Source organism: Nicotiana tabacum, chromosome 7 (genome assembly GCF_000715075.1).
Source record: "Nicotiana tabacum cultivar K326 chromosome 7, ASM71507v2, whole genome shotgun sequence".
Classification (NCBI taxonomy): domain Eukaryota; kingdom Viridiplantae; phylum Streptophyta; class Magnoliopsida; order Solanales; family Solanaceae; genus Nicotiana; species Nicotiana tabacum.
Window position 1 is genome coordinate 136023095 of NC_134086.1, and position 17459 is coordinate 136040553.

The window sequence follows — 17459 nt, forward strand, 5'->3', positions numbered from 1 at the left end:
TTGTCTTTATAGACTTTTTTCTCACGTCACGTAAATATTTATTCTTTTGCTTGTTCTTTTATTTCTTTTTTCCGGTTACTTTCTTTGTAATTTTCTTTTGTTGGACTCTATATGTCAAAAGTTGAATTGTTCACCTGAATCAAGCGTTCATTGCGAAGAAATTCAAGTATTTGTCTTGTCTTTATAGACATTTCCCTTGCGTTACAAACATATATTTTATTTTACTTATTTTTTCGTTACTTTTTTTTGTAATTTTTTTTTTATTGGGACTCAACATGACAAAAATTGAAATGCTCGGCTATATCAGGCGTTCGAAAAAATCGAAGTATTTTTTCTTTCGTTTAAAATTCTATTTTACATTACATAAAACCTTTTTATTACTTATTATTTTAGTTACTAGTGGAATCTCTACTATAAAAGTATGTTTTTTAAAAAAGAAAATATGATTTTGAAACACGTGTTTTGCACGTCATAAATGATGTATATCACATGAATTTGTGCAACATCTATCTTTTAACTTTTGTTGTCTTTATTTTTCTCAATTTTTCTTTTTCCATTGATACACTACATCTTTATTATATATTTGTTCTTTTTTTTCCGGTTACTTTTTTAATATTTTTTTTCCGTTACTAAAAAATTCAAGTATTTGTCTTGTCTTTATATACATTTTCCTTACGTTACAAACATATATATTTTCTTTTGCTTATTTTTTCCGTTATTTTTTCTTGTAGTCTTTCTTTTTGTTGGATTCTGTTACTTTTTTGGTAGTTTTCTTTATTGGACTCGACATGACAAAAACTGAACTGTTTGACTGTATCAGGCGTTCATTACGAAGAAATCTAAGTATTTTTTTTTGTCTTTAAAATTTTATTCTACATTACATAAAGCCTTTTTATTATTATTTTAGTTACTAGTGAAATCTCTACTATAAAAGTATTTTTATAAAAAGGATAGAATTTTGAAACACGTGTTTGGCACGTCATAAATAATGTATTATCATATGAATTTGTGCAACATTTATCTTTTAACTTTTGTTATCTTTATTTTTCTCAATTTTTCTTTTCCCATTGATACACTACCTCTTTAATAAATATTTATTCTTTTACTTGTTCTTTTTTTCGGTTACCAATAAATTCAAGTATTCGTCTTGTCTTTATAGACATTTTCCTTACGTTACAAACATATATTTTTTTTTGTTACTTTCTTTGTAGTTTTCTTTTGTTAGATTCTGTTGCTTTTTAAAAAAAAAAAAATTCTTTTGTTGGACTCAACATGATAAAAACCGAACCGCTTGACTGTATCAGCGTTCACTACGAAGAAATTTAAGTATTTTTTTTGTCTTTAAAATTTTATTCTACATTACATAAAACCTTTTTATTTTTATTTTAGTTACTAGTGGAATCTCTACAATAAAAGTATATTTTCTTCAAAGAAAATATATTTTGAAACACGTGTTTTGCACGTCATAAATGATATATATCACATGATTTGTATAATATCTATCTTTTAACTTTTGTTGTCTTTATTTTTCTCAATTTTTCTTCTCATTGATACACTACCTCTCTTAATCACCTATTCTAGTAGTTTTCATTAAACAAAGTTTCTCGTCTTTAATCCAAAAGGAAACTTTTGAAACACGTATTTGCATGTTTTACATGATGCATCTCACGTGAATTTGTATCCATCCATTTTTTAACTCTTGTGATCTTTGTGCCTTTTGTATTTCCCTTTTCCATTATTATACTATCTTTTTTAGTTACCTCTCTTGTATTATGGGATCTCTTTTATTAAATATTATTTATTATTATAAAAAAATCTTTCGAAACACATTTTTTGTACATCATATACGATATATCTCATATAAATTTGCACGTATCCGTTGTTTAATATTATTGCTTTATTCTATTTAAAATTATGTTCTAAAACCTTGTTATATTGGTCATCTACTTTAAACTTTAATTACTAAATGAATCTTTTTGTGGAAACTTTTTTTCTTAAAAGGACACTTTTGAAATACATGCTTTGAACATCAAATATGATGCGTACTCCTTTATTTTTATCTCTTGCTGAATATCATATTTCACGCAGTACATAGGATATCACATACATAAATATGTACTTACCTATTTTTCGAGAATATGTTTCGCGCAATACATAGGATGTATCGCACATAAAATGTGTTCATTCATTTCTGAAACACATGTTTCGCACAGTATATAGGATGTATCGTACATAAATATGTACTCATCTATTTTCGAAACATATTTTCTGCACTATATAGGAAGCACTCCATATAAATATGTACTCATCCATTTTCGAAACACATGTTTTTCATAGTTCATAGGATGTATCGCACATAAATAGATACTCATCTATTTTCTGTAACACATGTTTTGCACAGTACATAGGATGTATCACATAAATATGTACTCATCTATTTCCAAAACACATGTTTCGTGCAGTATATAGGTTGTATTACACATAAATATGTATTCATCTTTTTCTGAAACACATATTTTGCGCAATACATAAGATGTATCACATAAATATGTACTCATCTATTTTCGAAACACATGTTTCGTGCAGTATATAGGATGTGTCACATAAACATGTACTCATCTATTTTCGAAAACATATGTTTCTTGTAATACATAGGGTGTATCGCACTTAAATATATACTCATCTATACATGTTCTGCAGTAAGTACATAGGATGCATCGCACATAAAATGTACTTATCCATTTTCGAAACACATATTTTGTACAGTACATAAGATGTATCGCACATAAATATGTACTCTTCCATTTTCGAAACACATGTTTTGCACAGCACATAGGATGTATCACACATGTTTTGCACATCACATAGGGTGTATCACACATATATAAATATGCCATGATACCATTTCCACCTCAAGCTATCTTTGCTCTTCTTTAGATCCCCTTCTTCACTACTACACCACTTATCGCGACTATAAACAAGCTTCGTAAATATATTCAACTTCTTGTTTTCTTTGCACCCTCTTTATCCCTTTTTCCACCTTGATACTAGCTTTCTCAGTTTCCTTTTCTGCTAGTCACCGTCGAACCTCACCACCAATAATTATCAACAAAATCCACTAGTAAACCACCAACCACATTCAATCCTTTCTGAGCCAAGTTCTCTAAGCAACAAAGTTAAGAAAGTTTCTGTGCAGAACTTAATTGTCAATCTTAAATGCATATGCTTTTGACCAGAGTTATTGAAACATGCATAACAAGTGGGAACAATGACTGTCTTAATTCTCCTAAACCTAAACCCTCAGAATGCTATCCTCTCTATCAACTGGCCTGAATGGAAAGCTCGAAAACTAAGAGGGGCTCCTCTTTCATCTTTATCTGCTTATTCAGCGGAGGCTAAGCCAGGAAATGATGGGCAAATACAGCAAAAGCTCATAAATGTGGACCAGTAATTAGCAGAAGCTGAGGTTAACAGAGAAGTAGAGAGCTTCTTCTGTCCAAGCCACCACAACTTTGCTTGCTCACATGTGTACTGGATCTATACTGATTCTCTAAGCAGTTTTGCTTTAAAAAAAAATATCATCCAATAGTTTCAGATTATTCACATCAAGAAGACACTTCTAAAAAGAAGTTGCATGAGTTAAACTTGAAAGCAGGGAATGATTCTACCATTCTAGTGCATAGAAATATATGTTAAAAAGCATACACGAGAGATACAGGAAGGAAACAATTAAACTGTTAAGAGCTACTGGTTATTGATAAAAACAGAAGTTCCCATTTTAAGTAGGTGTATTATTTTGAGATATCTAACAGAGTAAGTAGGTTTCTTTAATTTTTCATTTTATTGGTAAAGGTATTAATGCGTAGCAAGGGACTGCAGAATATTACAGAGAAAAGCCACATTACAAATTATGCAATGAGCTAAAACATTTGATCATGGCATCTATGTCATTTGCAGTTGCCATGTTACACCAAAAAAAGAGAGTAAAGAAATGCATATGTATTTAATGCTAATTACAGAATCAGTTTTGCTCTAAAAAATTCTTATGTTCCTTTCTTTCCGTATGATCCACCAGATTTTAGGATGGAGTGAATTCAATGAAACCACCTTGTGCTTCCCCAGCCCTTTCAAAATACCAGCGTTGCATTAATATTGTAGTTGTCTTAGGCATTGCCCAGCTACCCCTACAACATTAACAATGAAATGCTAAATCTTCGTGGTGTAAGCCCAATGAATGAAGATGTGATTAACAACCTTGCTTTGCCTTTCAAACAAACGGCACCTGCTGCAAAAATTGATCCTCGTTTCTGAAGTTCTCTTGGGTTAGGCATGCTTTCTGCGCCACCAGCCACGTAAAGCAGTCCACCTTTAAAGGTGCCTTGTTTCTCCAAATGCTGCTCCAAGGCCAGTTTGGGATGCTGCCAGATTCTCTTCTTAAGTGTTGATCACAACCTCTCACCTTTGCATCACTTTTCCAAGTAAGAGAGTCAGATTTAGACTGTAAACACTGTTGAACTCCCAGTAGTTTATGTTATGCCTAAAACTGAAAGTCTAGCCTTGCTCTGTCCAATAATCCGCGACAGTGGCATCCTGGTTTTCCCCCTTTTAATTATCTCAGAGTTGTCATATTGAGTTACAGAATCTAGCCAACTACAAGCAAAAATTTAAGATTAGTGATGCAAGAAAAATTGGTTCTCTCAGACTCTTCAAATAGCAAAAACTTCTACTACAGGAGGCAAAAAGACCGTAGGACTAACAGATAGCTCTTCTACCAGTAGGAGTTGATTTTTCAATAAGCTAGACTAACAGATAGCTCTTCTACCAGTAGGAGTTGATTTTTCAATAAGCTAGACCCATACTGTGAGTGTTTCATGCCGTAAATAAACTCGGTCACTCAAGAAAGGAAAAAGGAAAAAGGAACAGATAAGCCATGTAGGACAGAGCAGATGACATTGACAGACCAAAGTCCGAAGAGTACCAAAAGAACATCGGAAAACAAAACTAGGAGGAAAGAGAAAAGATTACATTCATTAATTTAGAGTTTCACTAAGCACTCCCAGTCACCACCGTTATCCAAATAAAAAAATAGAAAAAAAAAACTGTATTTCGAAACACAGAATACACTTGACTAATCAGATCTGCACAATTTCATAACCCAATCAAAATGATAGGAAGAGAAAGAGGAATAAGCAGAGAAAGCATACTGTGGTCTCTGGCTATCAGCTTCAGGGCTCAATGAGCTGCTCTTTGCCAGCACGAAATCCAAAAACTGCAACAAAAAAAAGTTTATTATCAACACCATTAAGAGTTTTAGAAAGATAAATGTATGAGAAAATTGAAATCTAACATTCATTGTCAAACTCTTTGATGTTCAACCTGCCATCTCAATCTGTAATAGCCATTTCTTGGAGAAGATTGGATACCCCTAACTGTGGTTCACTGAACCAATCTCCTTTCAACCACTTAAATACTCTTGATACAACTGAAAGCTTTTCTGAAAACCTAAGTCCTTTTGTTTCAACAACTTAAATGTTTCCAGCTCATTTACCTCCAGCATGATTGAACTATCATTGAATTTGAGCTCTACTGGGCACTCCTCATCGAACAACTCCACTCCTATCATCTCTTTGCTAGTACTTGAGACAGGTTCTTGGTGTTTTTTATAGATGAAGGATGTAAATCTTTTATCAGGTTCTACTCCGACAGAGTCCCTTTTAGAAATATTACAGTCAGAGAATGCCACGGGTTCATGCAAACCGAGAGACTTCATCTTTTCAATCACATTGCTAGGGTATTCAGTATCTAAATCAAGGGAAACTGAATATCTATCACCAGGCTCAGTACCAATGTGTAAGAGACCGATTTCACGGGCCACCTTCATAACTTTATCACTCTGAAGCCTAAGTTCAGCATCAAGTGGCAATATATCTCTTTCTGCTATTTGGAGGCTATTAAGAGCCACCAGAAAAGGAGGAGGAAGAACGGGAGCAGAAGAAGAACTAGGAGACTGAACTTTTTCCGATGTCTCATCAATACAACATTTATGCAAGGGAAAAGGCAGTGGATAAAGTTTGTCCAAAATATCAAACAATTCTAGAGAACCTTTCTTTGGTTTGAGGTGAATTTCAGGGAATCTTGAGAAGGCAGAAAAAGCCAGCCCCAGAAGAGTATTCGGCAAACTGGCGCAAATGCTTTCCAAAGCAATCTCATAAATGCTTGCGGGAAAGCTGATACCTCCGATAACATCAAAAACGGTTTGAGATGGCCTCAGTCTTGTGATGCCACATTCTTTAAGCTTCTGACATATTTGCAGGTGGATATCTGCTGGATTTTCTTCGGAATCCTTTTGGTTGTCTGTGTTTCCTACTAAGGATTTTAGCTAGTTTTCCATTTAGATACCCTTTTAGAAAGTCAAGGTTCAGGTAGTAAGGTTTCTTTTTCAGATCCAATTCTCCAATACTCATATCATACAGAAGGTTATTTTCAGAGCACAGAGATTTCCCTTCATAAGGTGATTCTGACCTTTCTTCAGAGTCCCATGCTGCAGTGTATCTCTGAGCTTCTAAACTGCCACATGACATTAACCTTACAAGCAAAAACCCAACAGAATTATTAGTATCATCTGATTGAATAGAAAGGCCAATGTTGAGAATGCCAAACCCCAAAACAAGGACTTCCTTTTGCCTCCAATTAATCCAATCGGGAAGAATGTCTTTAGAGAAATCTACTCTCATAAGACAACTTTCACAACAACAATCACGACCAGAAAGTGAGAGGCCTGAAGGCTGTCCCCAAGCATATACCGATTTACTGAGCCTCGATATTTCAGGAAACTCACGGCCGTGATTGCTACCTGGCCCATAGCAGAATAGAGCAAATTCACTGTCCCAAAATGATCCTACCAAAATGCAACGCCCTGATTCGGTAGCCCATGCCCATTTATCATCTATTGAGCTTGACCTAAGGTCTGACAATCTTAAAACAATCATGTAACCTGGATTATTCAGGCCATGTACCCACCGCAACAATGGCATTAATGGCTTCCTCACATCACAAAGAAGAAGCATGCGACCAGAAACTGCAGCAAAACAAAAGGGGTCAGACTCCACTCTAGAGAGTGCAAGAAATCTATCAGTTTTACCCAAGGACACTGCCTCAATCTTTAGCAAGGTGCAGACTTTGCCCTTCTCCGACCTCAAATCCACCAAAAACACAGCCCTTGAATTCGCAACAATCAAAATCTTCGGATGCCAGCTAAATTCACAGCTTAGCCACTCTCCATCTCTATCCAACTTATCCCACAAAACCTGCAATTTCTTCCCTTGCAATACATCACAAGCAAACAAAGTCCGACTCCTCAGGCAAGAATCCATATCAAACAAGTACAAGTTCCCATTTTCCAACAACACAACACACTGTTCTCTCAAATGTGGACTCCAACAAGCATGAGAAACAGCACAACCCTTAAACAAGTTTCTATCAGCACTACCCACGTAATCAACTGTAACACTGCCAACACCTTTAACCCCCATCTTCACACTATACCAATGAACAGAATACAAAGTACAAACCAATAAATACCCAAAAGTAGATAAACAAGCACTATCATCAATTTCACTAACAGTAACTGGGTTCACTAATAACCTCAAAATCCTACAATTCAACTTGTGATTATGCACTAACAAAGATTTCCCATTCTTAAATTTCTTAACCACAACTTGTTTATCCTCAAAACATAGTATAAAATACCCAACTTGGTCATAATTTTCCCCGGTTGGAAAAAATCCAAGAACCGAATTGGGTTTGTTAGTTTCACAAATATTAGGGCAATGGACCAATTGGATTGCATTAAAGTTGTGAATTGATTCAGAAACCTGTGGAGTAATAAACTGTGTAGCAATTGAAGAAGCTGTAGAAGGAAGTGTACTACTTGAAGTTTGTAGAAATCTTGGTAGAGAAAACTCAGGAACTGGAGGAGGAAGCCGAGTTGATAACAATGGCGACCGGAGGAGTAGTCTTAGGGTTTCCGCACATGGCTTGAAAATCAAAGGGCCAATTGGACTATCAATACGACGTCGTTTTGAGGAGGATTTTTCTTCGTGTGAATAATTTGATAGTAGAAGTGGTGGCGAATAGGATGAAGATATTGGCCAAAGAGACTTCCACTCGTCCGAGAATTCCATTGCCGGCGGAGTTCCGGCAGGTGAATGGCGGGAGAATAAGCTTTTGGTTTCAGGGAGAGCAAGGAAGCAAAGAAATCCATAATAAAAGAAATAAAAGAAATCCATATTTGGTCCCAAAACTTCTCCTAATACAAGTTTGAGTCCAAATTGAAGAAGAATAAAAAAGAAGTCCAAATGGAGCATAAATAAAATGTTTTAAATTATAAATCCTAGTATAAATTTTTTAACTTAAAATTTTTAAATGTGTTTGATCGATCTGTTTAATAGTATTCATTAGAGAAATCACTAACTGTAATATTTTACGATAGGAAAACAACAAATTTTAAAAAACCGTAAGCTTGAGTTTGGAAGCCCGCAAGTTGAAATATTTGGTTATAATATTAATTTATTTACAAATCTTCCAGGAGCTCTTTGTTTTTAGGAAAAATTACGTAATACATCAAATATTTATATTATATTTAGCTATATTTTTAGTATATTTATCATTCTTAGCTATAGTTGAATTTTATAGCAAATTGATAAAACAAGAGATTAATTATTTTGAACTGAAACAAGAGAACAATACATTCTCATAGCTCAGTTGGTTAGAGGGTCCGCTTAGTTACCGAAGATATGAGTTTGACTCTCAACAATCAACAAGAGCATTTTATTTTTCTGTATTTCTATATTTTGCTTTAGTTGTAGGAACAATAGGACTTACAATCCTAGAACTATAAGATTTACGCTACTTTAGGAAACATTAAAATCCTAATCCTAGTAACTATAGGACTTACGCTACTTTAGGAAACATTAAAATCCTAGTCCCAGGAACTAAAGGATTTCAGCTACTTATATATATTAGTACACATTGGCTATCACTCACCAAAATTCAGAAATAGTCTGTTCCATTATCATGGCTACAAATTGGCAAAGTCGTCATCTTTCCCAACAACCCCACTATCATCGTCAAGCTCCGGCAAATTACAATGTTTCAAGAAATCGCTCGCAAATTCCAGATGGTTTCGTATTTCCAAGAAATACTAGGGATCACTTTGCTCCACATAACTTGTTCCACGGCTCTGCTTTTACTGCTCCTAGTCATACATATAATAATAGACAGACAACGTTTGATCACAGCGAGGATCCATATTTGCCGTATAATTATCAGCCAACAAGTGAATACGTTGATGATGTCTATGTCGCTACTGATCTTGCAAATTATCATCATGGTTTCAGGAATTTCTCGCAATCAAGAAACGTTAGTGATCGCTTTGCTCCACATAACTTGTTTCACAACTCTGCTCAGAGTTCGTTTAATCACATTGAGGATCCATACTTGGGGGGTAACTATTTTGTGCCAATAACTGATTTCATTGATGGTGTTTATGTCACTACTCAAGGAGAATCCAATAATGGTGTTTCTGCCACAACTGAAAGTGAATTCATCCATGCTTATGTAACTGCTCTAAATCATATTTTAAACAGAATACAAGACCAAGATATCATTAACTTCATTAGTCCTTTCAGTGGACAGCAGGCGGCGGAGGCAGAAGAGGAGGATATTATAGCAAAATGCATGAGAACGCGAACCTACTGTGGTTCGACTTCTAGGGTTGAAGCTAATTCAGAAGAGACAGTGATGACTGCTGATGAAGAAGGAGAAATATGTGTTATTTGTCAAGGTGAATATGTAAATGATGAGACAATTGGTACACTTGAATGCGGACATGAATATCACGGAAGTTGCATTAAGAAATGGCTGTTGAGGGGGAAGAATACTTGTCCAATTTGTAGATCTTCTGTCTTGCCATCACAGGAACACAATTGATAGAGAATCCTACAGTTTGTCCTTAAGTTCCTAGAGTTTGTTTTTATTGGTCATTGATTGACCCCTTTGTAATTCTTTTATTCAGAAATTTTTGCTATATATATGCTGAAAATTTATCTCATTAAAGTTACAGAATGGACAGTTACTTAAATTGTTGATTTACATTCATAATCTAATACATACGAGAAGGTTTCATTTCTTCCTCTTCTGTAAAAGTAGTAAATAGCCAACTACATGTGTTAATGAGATTTATGAGATTTCAGATTATCAAAAATCATAAGCACTTCACTGGAGACTAGTCTCATCTTTGGTCTTCTATTAGAACTATCCTCATCACAAAAATCTTCATCATCATATTCATTTGAACTAATATTCTGATTCAAACAAGTTATCTAAGACTTTCATAATCATTGTCTTCAACCTCATCAATATTTGAAGGATGCAAATCACTTTTGTTGTTGAAAGAGTCATTCATATCAACTTCTGCAAAAGCTTTCCTCCTTTGTCTCCTCAGTATTTTCCCCTCCCTGCCTAGATTCATCAGCTCATATTTTATGACCAATATTTCAACCTTCTCCAATAGCGAGCGTATATCATTATAGTATTCAAGTAGAAAGACAGAATCTCTTTACCCCTTCAAACTATCATACAGAACAACTCAGGATGCATTATCAGCATTGTTGACAATTTGTATGACAAGCCAAATTCTCCATATATGCGTCAAGTGATCCACCAAGGTCCTTCTCTCGAATATGATTCCAAAAATCTCCCTTATCGCTGCACAAGCCCTCTTCTCTGCCATGATTAATTCTTTCAGAAAATCATTCACTTATGCTTTTTTAGGAAACACATCAGGCAATTCTTTAAACTTCCAAAGGTTAAGCCCCTTTCTAAGTTTCAAATGCTTGAACTTTAATGGCCTACCTACAATCAACCCGAGCGAGACATGATCAAATTCATATGATGATAAAGCATTGGCGAAAGCTGGATCACGTGAAAACAAGCTCAAGACTCATGAGCATGCCCATAAGAGGTCTCAACAATTCAGAACTTATCAGGATCTCATTGCAAAGGCGAGAACTAAAATTGACAGGCGAATATGTTATAGTTGTATTATTCTATTTATACTTGTCTTTCAGAATATGAAGTAAAAATATAAGTTTAGCATGACACATTTGTAGTTCCATAGTTTAACAGTTAATAATTTGTGAATTTGGAGAAATGACAATTGGAAGGACAAAAAGATTGTCTTTCTGCTTCATATTCAGCATACAAACTTTTTCACACTTAAAGTTTCTCTTTATATGTTATTCCTCAACTTCAACCCACTAAAGTTTAATAAATCCTCCAGTAGATGGAAACATGGGATTTTTTCATCAAAAACAAATGATGACAGCGATTCCATGCAATGATTGTACATCATAATATACTCATAGTGTTGTGATACTGTGGATGACCCTGATCAGCGATAACTCATCGCCCTTTTGTTTGTTAGCAAGATATTAAGGTTTTTATTAGCTACTTTTAAGAACAACAATGTGAATATGCGATTAATAAATTTTGAATTGTCTCAATATGTATCTTCATTTTCCCTTTTTGATCTTTCCTTACCTGTTGTAGGCAGATCATTTTGGTAAAATAGTATAAACCAAGTATTACCAAAAGATATTAAGTACTAACAAATAACAGGAGAATGTCAATGAAGTGTGATAAATGTTAGTACTATACCTACAGATAAATCAACTCCTAATGGTAGTAGAGCTCTGGATCTGTATCATTGGGCCAAGGCCTCATTTGGAGGTTCTAATAAGTTTTCTACTTCTCTTTCATCCTCAGCTTCTGCCTCAAGGTGAGAAACATGATGATTCTTCTCCTAGAGGAGTTATTGAAGCGTGCATCAGAAACCAGGAGAGTGGCTCTGATTCTCCTAAAGCTAAATCCTCAGGTTATCACCTCAGCTTGTCAAAGCCACGGATGCCCTCTCGATGGCACAAGTTCTTCAAAATGTGGAAGAGAAGTTCCGTCAAGAGGCTACCTTTCTTTCCACCTTTAGCCGTTCCAAGGATATCGAGAAGGAAAAAAACAAGTGTGAGGGAGAATGTAGCAACAGGTTTTCATCACTTCAAATCCTCCTGGAAGAACTTCAGCCTATCTGACCTGAAGAAAACATGCCGTCCAAATCAGTTCTCCTGAAGATGAAGGACCAGATGTTCCTGCTAGTGGCACGGCATTGGCTCATTGTTTCTGTAGGCTGTAGCAATCAACTTGCGGTTGCTATTTAAGCTAATGCATGACGGAAGCTAAAATAACATGAGCTTAATGGAAAGCTCGACATAAATGTTCGTCATACATGAGCTTAAATAGCAACCCAAGTTGATTGCTACTGAAAGGATGAGCCAGTGCTCGGCCACTGGCAGGAACATCTGGTCCTTCATCTTCAAGAGAACTAAAACTTTGGACGACATGTCTTCTTCAGGGTTAAATAGGCTGAAGTTCTTCCACGAACATTTTAAGGGGTAGAAACCTATTGCTACAGTTTCCCTCACTCTTGTTTTCCTTCTTGATATCCTTGGAGTAGCTAAAGGTGGAAAGGAAAGTATCTCGTTGATGGAACTTCTCTTACACATTTTGAAGAACTTGTACCAGAGAGAAGGCACAGATGAATTTAACAAGCAGATTTGAGAACCCGAGGATTTAGCTTTTGGGATAATTAGAGTTATTGTCCCGCTTCTTATGCATGCTTCAGTAACTTCTCTTGGAGAAGAGTATATTCTCAGCTTGTATATGGTCAAAAGCACTTGTATTTAAGATTGACAATTAAGTGCTGCACGGTAACTTTTATTTGTTGGGTCAGGAAACATTAGTTCCCAAAAGATTGATTAGTATATCGGTGGTGGGTTCTGACGACAACCAGCAAGAGGCATACCTGGAGCAAAGAAAGATTGAGATGGAAATTTGAGTGGGTACATATGTATGTGTGATACATCCTATATATACTGCTCAAATTACGTTTTAAGTAGAGACAAGTAGTTAGATATACTACATCCTATGTACTGCACGAAACACATTTTCAGATAAAAGACAAATAGATATATATATGATACATGCATCCAATATACTGCTCATAACATGTTTTCAAATAAAGACAAGCAGATGCTTATTATAAATTCTATGTACTACTCGTAACACATTTTCTGACAAACACTAACAAGAGAAACGACACATAGAAGTTATTTGTGGGAAAGAAAAATAGAGAAAAATAAAAATAGCAATAATTAAAAATAAATGGTATGCATCATGTGAGATATATCATGTATAACGTGCAAAATACGTGTAAAAAGAATATGCAAACGAGGCAAAAACTTTATTAGAATTTACAGCGTCAAAAATTAGAATAGGGCTATACTTTTAGTTTTTTTGCTCACTGGTACAGAAAATTCCATCATTACTTTTATGCAGTTTATGGCTAAATATGTCACGATCCGGATTTTTCACCCTTCGGGAGTCGTGATGGCGTCTACTCGTAGAAGCTAGGCAAACCACTAAACATAGAAAATTTCTAACTCTTTCATTTTTAACCCTTTTTAACAATCTGAATTAACAGGCATCCAACATTTAGAGATTAACGATAAATGAAATCAAGCGAAAGACTTAATCTAATATAATAACCAAGACCAGTACGATAATGACAACACACATCTCTACCAGAAATCTGGTGTCACAATATCACAGATGGATTAAGATTAATACAATAAAAGTCTGAAAGAAGTACAATCTGTCTCGAAATCGAATGAAAACAGAGTACATAATAAAGTAGAAGAGAACGCCAGGCCTGCGGACGCCTGCACGACTACCTCGGGATCTCTGGCTGGACTGAAGGAAGGCTCCCCAAGTGCTACTGTCCAAAAGCTGCTCCGGAATCTGCACATAGTGCAGAATGCAGCATTAGCACAACCGACCCCATGTGCTGGTAAGTGTCTGGCCTAACCCCGGCGAGGTAGTGACGAGGCTAGGACCAGACTCCAGATAAACCTGTGCAGTTATATAATATACAGCGGAAAATAAACAGGAATAAACAATTAACATGGGAGGGGTACATGTTATAGGGGAAATATCGAATCCAGCAGAAACTTAAGAGAAATATGAGAGAATAATTCAAGATTTACAACAAAACCATAATAACACTGTTGCGGCGCGCAACCCGATCCCTATCATTTAACACTGTTGCGGCGTGCAACCCGATCCATTTATATCACTGTTGCGGCATGCACCCCGATCCAATATAACATTGTTGCAGCGTGCAACCCTATCCAACATAACATTGTTGCAGCGTGCAACCCATTCCATATATAGTATTGTTGCGGTGTGAAACCCGATCCAACATAACATTGTTGTGGCGTGCAACCCGTTCCATATATAGTATTGTTTCAGCGTGCAACCCGATCCAACATAACATTTATATACCTTTAGCAACAACCATACCAAGAGTCCCGACAAGGGATCAACAATAAGCTACACTATCCCGGTAAGGGATTCGACAGTAAAAGTAAATACGTCCCGTCGAGGGAGAAACAGCTATAACTAATCTTAACCCAACTTCTACTCATCTCAGCTAACACCAATACTCAATCATAAGTAATTTCCACGAAAACAAACTTAATCCTTGCTCAATATCGATAATCATCAATTAAAGCATCTGTAGTACTATTTAAGAACACAAAATAAATTGCAATTTAAGACTCACGGTCATGCTTGACACCAACGTATAGATACTCGTCACCATACCTATATGTCGTACTCAACAAGAAGCAAATAGCAAATAGGACACAACTCCTAATCTCTCAAGCTAAGGTTAGACCGAACATTTACCTCGAACTTCCACAACCAACTCAAGCCTCAAACACCGCTTTTCCTTTTGAATTTGACTCCAAATTAATTATATCTAGACATAATCGACTTAATAACATAAATAAATGCTAAACAATCCAATTTCAATGCTTAATTATAGTTTTCCCATCATTCTTCCCAAAAAGTCAAAAATTAACCCCGGGCCCGCTTGGTCAAAACACGAGGTTCGGACCAAAATCCGATCACCCATTTACCCACGAGCCCGAATATATATTTTGTTTTGAAATCCGACCCGAAAACGAGGTACAATTCCCAAATAATCAAAAAGCCTTAACTCTACCCAAATCCCAAATTTTCTACCCTTAGTCTCATGTTTTAGGCCTAGAAATCTAGTGGGTGTTGATAAAAATGGAAGAAAGCGAGCTTAGGATTACATACCTATGAAGCTATGGTGAAGTTCCTCTTCAAAAATCGCCCAAGAGGTGTGGAGAAGATGAAGTTTATGAAAAATTGTGGAATTCCCGTAATACATTCTGTTTTTGGAACTTAAAATAACTGGGAGAATTTGCTCTATGCGTTCGCGATGAGCTAGGCCTGAGAGACCTTCGTGCTTGCGGAAATGGGCTCGCGTTCGCGGAGAACTAACTCCTCGAGCCTTCGCGTTCGCGTCCAGGTGGTCGTGTTCGCATAGGTATAATACCCCTCTGCCCAGGCTCATAAGCTATCGCGTTCGCGTATGCTGGGTCGCGTTCGCGAAGGGTATCCCTCCTTAGCCTCGCGTTCGTGTCACCAGCTTTGCATTCGCGAAGAAGAAATTTGGCACCTGGGAGATTTGCCTTACGCATTCGCGAGTGTGCCCACGCGAACACGAAGAGAAAAATCCCTGGGCACTGAACAGCAAAAACCTGCAACTTTTATGAGTTCAAAAACCTTCCAAAATACATCTGAAACACACCCGAGCCCTCGGGGCTCCAAACCAAACATACATACTAACACAATAATATCATATGAACTTATCCGTGCGATCAAATCGCCAAATAACCCCTTAAACAACGAGTTAAACCTCAAAATCAATAAAATATTTCAAAACTTCTTAAAACATCAAATTTTGTATTTAAGGTCCGAATCACGTCCAACGGATTCCGTTTCTTACCAAACTTCACAGAATTATCTTAAATCACATATAAGACTTGTACCGAGCATCGGAACCAAAGGGTCAGATAACAATATGTTCTAATCAAAATTCATTTCCAAATCCTTTAAACAATTTCAGAAAATAATTTTCTTTAAAAATTCATTTCTCGGGCTTGGGACCTCGAAATTCGATTTTGGGCATACGTCCAAGTCCTATATTTTCCTACGGACCCTCCAGGAACGTCAAATCACAGGTCTAGGTCCATTTACCCAAAACGTTGACCGGAGTCAAATTAATTTATTTTATAGTCAAAATTTATCATTTTTCATAGATTTTCACATATAAGCTTTTTGGCTACACGCCCGGACTGTGCACGCAAATCGAGGTGATGCTAAAAGAGATTTTTAAGGCCTTGGAATGCCGAATTCAATCCTTTAAAACAACCGTTCATCCTCGAACGGACAGAAGAAGAAAGTACATGAGTCAGGGAAAAGATGGGGATAACGGCTCCGCATATCGGACTCGGACTCCCAGGTCGATGCCTTAGGAGGCTGACCTCTCCACTGAACACGAACAGAAGGAAAACTCTTTTATCTCAACTGACAAACCTATCGGTCTAGGATAGCTACCAGCTCCTTCTCATAAGACAAGTCCTTGTCCAACTGGACAGTGCTGAAATCTAACACGTGGGATGGATCGTCGTGATACTTCCAAAGCATGGACACATGAAACACTGGATGCACGGCTGACAAGATCGGCGACAATGCAAGTCTATAAGCCACCTCTCCTACTCGATCAAGAATCTCAAATGGGCCAATGAACCTAGGGCTAAGCTTGCCCTTCTTCCCAAATATCATCACACCCTTCATAGGCGACACTCGAAGTAATACCCGCTCACCGACCATGAATGCCAAATCACGAACATTGTGGTCGGCATAACTCTTTTTCCTGGACTGAGTTGTACGAAGCCTATCCTGAATAATCCTGACCTTGTCCAAGGCATCATAAACCAGATCCGTACCCAACAACCGAGCCTCTCCCGGCTTAAACCATCTAACCGGAGACTGACATCGCATACCATATAAAGCCTCATAAGGGGCTATCTGGATACTCGACTGGTAACTGTTGTTGTAGGCAAACTCTGCTAAAGGAAAAAACTGATCCCACGAGCCTCCAAAGTCAATGACACAAGCTCGGAGCATATCCTCCAAAATCTGAATAGTCCGCTCAGACTACCTGTCTGTTTGAGGATGAACCGTTGTGCTTAACTCAACCCGCGTTCCCAACTCTCACTGAACTGCTCTCTAGAAGCGCGAGGTAAACTGTGTACCTCGGTCCGAAATGATAGACACGGGTATACTATAAAGGCGAACAATCTTCCGGATATAGATCTTAGCTAACCTCTCAGAAGAATAGGAGATTGTTATAGGAATGAAATGCGCTGACTTGGTCAGCCTATCAACAATGAGCCATACTGCATCGAACT

At 36.7% G+C, this 17459-nt stretch overlaps 1 protein-coding gene and 1 pseudogene across 1 annotated transcript; one reads left to right on the forward strand and one right to left on the reverse strand.

The window, feature by feature from the left end:
* Positions 1-3822: 3822 nt before the first annotated feature.
* On the reverse strand, positions 3823-8288 carry LOC107783866 (uncharacterized; annotated as a pseudogene).
* Positions 8289-9063: 775 nt separating this feature from the next.
* LOC142182578 (uncharacterized) lies at positions 9064-10110 on the forward strand. The gene has a single exon (XM_075256791.1). The coding sequence runs from the start codon at positions 9076-9078 to the stop codon at positions 9988-9990; it is 915 nt and encodes a 304-aa protein (XP_075112892.1). The 5' UTR covers positions 9064-9075; the 3' UTR covers positions 9991-10110.
* The last annotated feature ends 7349 nt before the right edge of the window (positions 10111-17459 follow it).

Bases quoted from the DNA above. Each gene is read 5' to 3' on its own strand.
- LOC142182578 (XM_075256791.1), top strand. From the start codon at position 9,076: ATGGCTACAAATTGGCAAAGTCGTCATCTTTCCCAACAACCCCACTAT.